Below are 8,761 nucleotides of genomic sequence, written 5' to 3'. Positions count from 1 at the left end.
GTGATCACCCGCACTTGTCGTCTGGCGCAACCCTGAGATGGACATTTGTGTCAATACACAAGAATTGGATGGACTGCCATTGTGCCCAGAAGATGAATCCTGCCGACTTAGTTGATCCCTTAACTTTTTGATCCTGTGTCATCATCGGGTCAAAATTTTAATTTGTCCAATACTTTGGTCTGTAACCAAATACCTGCAAAAACTAAAGACATTCCCATCAGCCTCAGCTGTACATTGTGTGGATGTTTACAAGAAACACTTTGGCTAGTATTTCTACTGCTCACCTTCATTTTCTCCTCCAGAAAAATCTGGAAAACCTAGTGGTTTTCTTAAATCCTGCAGAGTCATCTGACTGCTTATGTGTCTTGCTACTTCAGACTTTGTTTTAGTTGCTTGCTTGAGTACAATATACAGTCAGTTCAATGTTATTATTACCAATGGGAAGTATGGTCAAAAGTATGAAAATAAGCCCCCCGTTGCATGAAACTGGAATTTCCCTGAGGTTTAATCAAAACAGTTAAATCAAACCACATTGAGATATTTCTGTCTTTTGCTCATAAGGAAGCAAACTGTATAATGCTTCTAACCTTTGCAAATCAATTAATTAATTACAAAACTTGTTGACCACCCTCCCTCTGTGTCGTCTTTGATGTCCACCGAGCCCACAGATAGTCTATCTGTCTCTGAGGCTCTGGAGCAGTGGAGGGGAGCGAGGTTAAGAGCTGGTTTACCAACGTTGCATGGCGACTCACTCCCCTGATATCCAGGCCGGCACTCTAACACTTCAAAGGCTGGACCGACTTCTGAAGAAGCATTGGCCTTTCAACTGCTGGCAAGGTCGGCTGGTGTCTGTGTCTTCCCACACATCTGCACGGTATCACAGCTGCAGGCCACAGTGGCTACACTGCACACACCCTACACACTGTACAACCCCTCCCCCCATCCCGCCCCGATCCAAACCCACCCTCACTCAAAGGGATCGTCTGCAGTCCATATGGGAGAAGTTTAGACCTCAGTTTGTCTCACAAGCTCTTGTTATTAGTGAACATCACAGCTGTGGTCAAGTCTGTCTTTTTAAATAAATACTTGGCTGGTTTTACCCAAATTTAGCTCTAAATACCTGGTGCAACAACACAGTAAGTTACTGGAAAATCAAATGTGAGTGATTAAAGGTAGGTTTAGTGTATTTATCTGGTTTTTTATAAAATTTCTTGCCAGAGACTGAAATGTCAAACTCACATTCAAGCATAACTGATGACAATATCTCTTCTCTACACTAAAGGAAAGCAATAGAAGTCACCTGCAATATTAAAATGGCTTCCATGGAGAAAGTGACCAAAACCTAAGAGAGGGGACTCAGGTGTTGCTGGTCAAGGCCACGTTCTCCTCTTTTACCTCTATGGCTTTCTAAACAGGGCCGTCCTGGCTCTCTTTTTGATTTGAATGCTCAATTCCCATAGCCTTCCTGGAACTCAAGTCAACATTGGTGCAGCTTTTGCATGTTGGAGACTTTAGGCTCTGACAAACTTTCAAGTAAAAAAAAAAAAAAAAAAAAATTAGCTACATGAGCTAATGTTGTTTTTAGCCACGATAGTGCCATTACTGTAGGGATGGCAAATTTGGTCTGTCCATTGGTCCATTTTGATTCGGACTGAAATATCTCAACAACTATTGAATATATTACCAAGAAACTTTGTACAGATATTCATGGTGCCCAGACACTGAATCTTACTGACTTCGTTGATCTCCTGACTTTCCCTCTAGTGCCCCCAGCAGGTTGACATTTGGATGGATTGCCATGAAATGTGGTCGACACATTCACCAGAAGATGAATTGTAATTACCATATACCATCCAGTGGTTCTGTCATTCTTCCTTCTTCCTTGCTAACTTGCTAGTTTGTCAGTTTATGCAAGACTGAAATAGATTAAAGTTTTTATGTAAGGCATACAAACGCTAGCCTTTTCCTTTTCTAGCGCAAGCAGTGGGGTTGCCCTCTGTACCGCCTCCATACCCTGTCCATAACAACAGCCATGTTTGTTCGAATGCAGAGCTTGCAAATATCAGATGTTGGACCCTTGAATGCATCAACAAGGAGGCAAAACCGTCCCTGCTCTCAAATGAAATATACTGAGATACAGCCCCTGTGATACCAAAAAATGCGGGTTATTTTCGTTTTGTATCAAATAGATTAAAACTTGCAAAAATCACATGGATTGTCCCTTTAATAGGTAAATTCCCACTAACATACTGTAGATATTTCTTCTGTTTCAAATTCCAAGTCACTGTCAATGGTATAGAGCTGCAGAAAGCACGGTAATATTAACAATCTCTTATATGTCTTATATTCTCCAGTGCTCTGAGATGATGACAGGTGTCTGAGCCTCCGTTTAATAACCTTTGGAGGAGGAGATAAGAGGTTGAGGTCTTCCTCTAATTGCATGTTGGCCAGAGAGAAGGGAGGCTGGTGGTGTTGTCAGAATAAGCCAGTGATCTGTAAAAGCCCCAGCAGAGCTCTGGTAATTAGAGCCTTTCCACCCCGACACTCCCAAGATACAATCGCGCTGCTGCAAAAATCAGACGAGATGATGCTTAAAATTATCCACAGTGATTACAAGCAAGTTATGGGAATGTAATGGAGTTTATTTTCCATTAGGGAGGTTCAGTCAAGCAAGAGTGAATGTAAAATCAGAGGTAATTTTGATATTAATCATACAAATAACCAGCCCATCACAATAAATCATTCATTAATGCAATCGCTTTGACTTGTTCTATCAATTCCTTGTCCTTTCGATGCGTTGTTAAGTTCGATGTTAAGGAGAGAACAGTAAAAGCGCTTTATGAAAGAGTTTACAGATTATATTTTTGATGTTCCTGTGCTATTGTTGTATGCACGTGTTGGTTAAAACATCTCATTTGTCATTTCGTTTATGTTATTTTTATATATACCGCTTTTGTTCAGTTTTACTTCTCAGATTTTCTACCGTGTCAGTCTTATTAGTTTGTCCTCCAAAATACTTTGGTACTGGTTTATTTTATTCTTATCTGTCTATAACTAGTACCAGCTTACATAGATCTTTCCAGGAAAATCCTTAGAAATTTGCAAATTAAGATAAAGAGTTTGACTTATTTCCAAGATGCCTACCATGAGTAAAATCCACACCCTCCCACATGAGCAGCTAAAGAAGTTCAATTTGTGCAAACGTAGTCTTTATTTAATAACTTGCCAGAAGCAAAGTTTATTAAAAAAAAAAACTAATCAATGACACACAAAAGGTCACTGTGTCCACAGGTTTTTTTAAAGTACTGAAAATTGTACAAGTACAGGTATAAAGCTTTTGTAATGGTTTACATAACTCTGTTACATAAGTTAATAAGGATGTACATAATGACACTCATAGCCATTCCTCAGAGTGGCTAAAATTAGATGCTAAGACATATTCTTTATCTGTAGTTTCTATTTTAATTTTCTTTTATTTAAAAAAATAAGTTCTAAATTGATCATATTCAGTTATCTGCCATATCGGTATTTAGAGTTGATTTCACAAGGAATGATGGTAGATGTCTTCATATTTCTTATAGATTGAAGAAAAGGGGTTAAACAAACATTCCCCTTGGCAGAATGAAATACTTTTATGTTTACAGTGGATATTGAGAAAAGTCGAGACGACAACAGTGACCACAGAGAGAGCTTATGCCTGGGGACCAAACCAAACTAAACAAAAAACAAATAAAGAATCCCGTTTAAATTAATCCGCATTTTCAATCTCCAAACACTAATTCCACTGACAGCACTGTGGAGGAATCTGCCAGGGGTCTGAGCCCAGGCCTGGAGTTCACCCCAGTCTGATCAGAGCAGATGTTTGTTTTTAATTCTTCCACTGGTTTCCTCATACAGTCATTATGTTCCCAGACGTCTTTCTCTGGATCTGCGAGCCTGGAGCTGCCTGATGGGCAATCTGATGGGCTGCTTGTTGAATTTTTCCATAATTTCTTTGATCCGTGATAGGTTGGTGCGGCCGATGGTGAAGTCGCACCTGGTGGCGCCCATCTCGTAGCCCACCTCGCACTTCCTACTGGTGAGGCTGTAACCTTCAGCCCTGGCTGTTACTTTATACTCTCCGGGGTTCAGCAAGCGCCAGTAGTCACCATCAGCAGCTGATAACACAGACACAAGTGCACAGCAAGTACTTTTTTTTTTTTAAATGTTCTTGTAATAATCACTATCCCTTCACAGTGACCCCAAGATATAATGATATAATCATGATATTTTTATCATCCTTTCACTGTCACCTTGTAACACTTTCTTCAGGTCAGCAGCTTTGTCTTGTATCACATGAAACCAAATCACTGCCCATCCCATCTGCTAGTTTCTTTTTTAGGTTTACTTCAGCAATTCAGCATTGCATTTCCATAAATGCTTGGGGCTTGCTTCACAGGTTTACATAATGATGCTAGTTTTTTTTGAAAAACTATTTATATATCACTGTTTATTCAGTAGTTGTGTTTTTCAGCAGCGGTTAACAAACAGCATTTCCCATATCAGCGCTGGATATTCGCGGGGCAAATGTCACGGCTCGACAGAAGAGGCGAGTCCGTGAGCGAGTTGAGGGGTCACGGTTAGCTCCGACGTGTCTGTAATAGCAGCAGAACAAAGTTTTGGATAGCTACATCTAGCAACTGCTGCAACGGATGGCGATTTGTCTTAGAATATGGAAAGTAAATATCAAGAACGTACTTATTGGCAGAGCAGTTTTCCTGGGAAAAAAAACGAAACAAAACAAATTTCACAGTAATAATATATGTACAGTGAGCATGTTTGGTCTTTTCTCTTCTCGGGGTAAATACAAAACAAATCAAAAGACTTTTTTCTATTAGCGGGGAAATGGATCTAATTACTGCACAACCATTAGAGATACCCACTTTTCTCTCTGAAACCTTTCACTATGGATGCTTTATCTTCAAGGGTTTAACCTATATAGGACCATGTGAACATGAAATTTAAGTTAGATCGCAACAAGCATAACAGATACACATTATTTGTGCAAAAGCAGCAATATGCAAATCTTGTCCTAGAAAGATGAATTTAAACAGCCTACTAAGCAGTGGCAAAAAGCAAACATCACAAAAGCCTTCATCTAAGAAGTAAAATAAAAGTAGGAGACTTCTTTGTGTTCTACTTCTGAAAAAGGAGGTGCTCTGTATTAGTATTTAGATTTTTAAAAATAGCTCTGCTTTGTCATGTTGGATTTTCATGCGTGCTGAACGCTGCCTTTATGTGACCTAGGAACACGAGTGCGCTTGAGGTTTATTTTCAGCCCTTTGACTTGCGCATAAAAAACGACAGTGTTGCTTCCTTCCTCCCAGTCATTCAAACACCCACCTGACACGTTTGAACGATCACAGAGACGAATGAAATACGATAGCAGGTCTGTCTCTGCTGCTGATCTACAGTCGATCCCAACACTTACACACGGACATCTGTGCTCACATTACTCAGAATTCAGATGGCAGAAGGGAATCTAATTGGTTCCTGAAATGCATCAATATAAAACGCTAGTGAGCTAATGAATTCCTAGACAGGCAAAACATCTTTCAAATGTCCATTGTACATCTGTAGCTCCCAGGCTTTGTGTCCTGCCTTCTCAGTGACTACAGTTGATTTATCCTGATGAATGGACAACTGCTTTCCGTTCATAAAGGTTCATACAGTTCCAGAGCAAATTCAAAGCAGCTGAAAAGGTACTTTTTTCAAAATAAATAGCCTAAAATCTTTCCTGACTGCAACTGAGAATAGCAAGGTTTCTGAGAGGAAGCAGTAACTTATACTTAGTTCCAGGAATAATAATAGCTAATGTCCTTTTTGGACATTCGATTTCACGCTCTAAGTACAAAACTACTTTTGCTTTGAAGGCTGCATTTTTTAAGGCATCAGCAGAGATTGCCTCGAGGATGCACAGTCAATAGTCAAATTCAGAGCAGAAGGTCTCGACTCCACTGGCTATGACTGTCAATTGGGCTCCAACTACAATACATCAGATGCTTTTGTTTATCCTTTTTATTCCATCTTACACTGGAAAGCTAACTTACTGTAAGAGTGACTCATTCCTGAGGGAGAGACAGTTGAGTCAGTGCGCCCTGAGGTAGCTTCTGCTGCTCTGATTGCAAAATCTGAGCTTACTCGCATAAAATTTCAGAGATCAAGGGAAAACACTTCCGCACGCTGCAAAAAAATACAATGACAGCTGAACAAATTTCAGAAGTGAGCATGTTTGTTTTGTATTGGTTGCTAGCTCAAATGAACCATTAATCGCTGAAATTATACACAAAAATCAGGCGAAATGAGATGTTTTACCTGTACGAATATCGTGGCTGATGCCCTCCACGGAGATGATGGCATTAGCGATTCCGCGACCTTGCAGGTCCCTCACCACTCCTTTGATCCCACGATGCACCTGCATAGGAAAAGCATGACCCGTGCAACCATGCGTGAATCCTGCCCCAAGTTTACCCCATTAACATCTACTGCATAATTTAATGCTATGCATATTACACAACGTGATGATATGACGCATAATGTATGATGCCTAATGTTCGATCTTCAGTTTAACAGACCAATTCAACATGTTGTGATATCTTTCGTCCTCATCCAGCATCAATGTTTAAATAAAAGCTGTCCTTGGCAGATCCTCTGAAGTCAACATCACCAGACAGAATACGACAGAACAGGTCCACGAGTTTTCTCAAAGTGCGGCTGAGAACGCAGCCTTATTTTGGAGGACAAGACCTTTGCAACCGTCACTATCCTATAATCCACTGTGCGCTGGTCAGTTGGTTAATGAAACATTCAGGTAATCGTCATCAACTAATAAAGTCTGAAATTTAACTTTTTGCTTTTGCATTAGTCTTGAGGTTTTCTGACAGTCCCTATTGGCCTTTACTGCAAATTTCAGAAAGGTGATCAATTTTACCCTGACATCAAAAAAGGTGTTTGACAGTTAAAATACTCTTCAGTATGTGTAGAATATGTGATCAGCTCATATGGTGTTGATACAGCACTTTTAAGTAAGCACTATAGAGAGAAGAAATTACAGGAATAAATTAATAGTCAAATATGGACAACCATATCCGTAAAATAACTCCAAAATCGTAAAAGCACGTGTTTATGTTTCTTGGGTTTGCGTGTGCACGGGTTTTCATGTGTGTACATGCAGGGGCTACTTTGCCACTGTACCTGCTCCATGAAGACGAGAAGAGACTCGCGGTTGTTCTCCCACTCCTCAGGCAGTTCGCTCTCATGAGGATATTTGTCACAACCCACATACATTGACAACTCAAAGCAGTTGGTGCGCAAATAGCTGAAATCATTCATACCTGCCAAGAAAGAGAAACAAATTTGTAGGCCAGCAACAACTTAGGTCCGCATTTCGTCCAGTTATTGGCCAGAATTTTGGTGATAATTAGTGAAAGGGATCTGAAGCCCTCTCCCTTTTGTCTGCCTTTGTTTGTTTGCCTTTGAATTTTTTACACGATGCTTCAAACTAAAACCTAGAAGCTTTGAAACAGCCAAAGGGCTTCAGTGCTGAATATGCGGATGTGGGTGCTAAACAAAGCTACAGCTCAAAGGCTCAGCGCTGAGCAGAGAAATCCTGCATAACACAGTGTTAGGCTCAGTGAGAAAACATCCGGGCATCTATGGACACTAACTGCCAGCCGCCGTGTGCCAGGATGCTCCATTGATGGTGCCATCCTCCCTGGCAAAGTCTTCTGTGTGGCAGACCCGTCGGTTGGCATCAGTCATCAGGCGGTGGGTGGATGCGTAGGAGAAGGCCAGCCAGCGGAAGACATGGTCATCCGGGGTGGGGGTCTGCTCCCTGATCACCCCCTGGGAGCGAGTTTTGTCATACGGGAAGGTCACCACCAGCTCCCCTCCCTGGAGGTTACCACCCAGCACAAAGGGCATCTTCTCCATCCATGCTATCAGAGCCCGTGTCTCCACGGCAACCTACGGCGGGGACACAGGAGAGGGGAGGATAATGTAATTCATCCAATCATCTCTGTACCGTGATTGCTCAATGAACTCCCTCACACCGAAAACAATTTCACTGCATTGTGCTCTCAAGAGGGAGTTGTAAAGCCATCCGAAAGGTTGTTCACACATTCCCATGCTGTAAACGAATTTCACCAATATTTATTCTGAAAAGTGGACAAATAGTCATCGGGAGGCAGCAAGCCACCTGGGATCCAGTCTCTTGTATGTTACAATCAGGAAATTGATCAAATTGTGTCAGCTGTTGGGATCGTGTAATTAAACTAGCCCTGCTAGCTGTCTAAGCGCTGGTCGGGCCGGTCAGTCAGGCGAGAGAGGACAGTTTTCACAGCTTCCTGAGCACAGATGGGGATCCCAGCTCTGCAGCTGCAGCTGCTATTCTACAGGCTCTGTGTGACTCACTCGTGGCTCTCAGTAACGTCAAAACACTCGTGAAGATGTGCTTTTAATAGATCGCTGGGTATATTTTAGCTCACAGCCTTTCCGTCACAAATAGCAAATGCATCCGCTTCTCCCGAAATAAACAGCGCTGACATGCCCACGTGGCTGTTTTTACCCTTTGCAAGAGGCAGATGGTCTTCACTGTGGGATTTGTTTCTTGAACTGGAGGAGGTGCAGGATAAGGACACAGAGTCATAATTTATCATCTATAGGTGAACTCACTAAACTAATTGGCAATCACATTATTAAGGAATTCAGCACATGCGGGGTA

The 8,761-nt window shown here is 41.5% G+C and overlaps 1 protein-coding gene across 1 annotated transcript in view; it reads right to left on the bottom strand.

Moving 5' to 3' along the window:
* Nucleotides 1-3,207: 3,207 nt before the first annotated feature.
* Nucleotides 3,208-8,761, bottom strand: part of cpxm2 (carboxypeptidase X (M14 family), member 2) — a 30,156-nt gene continuing 24,602 nt past the window's right edge. Inside the window, exons 11-14 of the mRNA XM_040136287.1 lie at nucleotides 7,707-8,004; nucleotides 7,234-7,373; nucleotides 6,355-6,454; nucleotides 3,208-4,157 (exon numbers count right to left, since the gene is read on the bottom strand). Of these exons, the coding sequence (XP_039992221.1) occupies nucleotides 3,901-4,157; nucleotides 6,355-6,454; nucleotides 7,234-7,373; nucleotides 7,707-8,004 (795 nt within the window). The 3' untranslated portion in view covers nucleotides 3,208-3,900. The remainder of the gene's footprint in view (nucleotides 4,158-6,354; nucleotides 6,455-7,233; nucleotides 7,374-7,706; nucleotides 8,005-8,761) is intronic.

Source organism: Xiphias gladius, chromosome 9 (assembly GCF_016859285.1).
Source record: "Xiphias gladius isolate SHS-SW01 ecotype Sanya breed wild chromosome 9, ASM1685928v1, whole genome shotgun sequence".
Taxonomy (NCBI): Eukaryota; Metazoa; Chordata; class Actinopteri; order Istiophoriformes; family Xiphiidae; genus Xiphias; species Xiphias gladius.
This window is presented reverse-complemented; position numbering and strand designations above follow the sequence as displayed.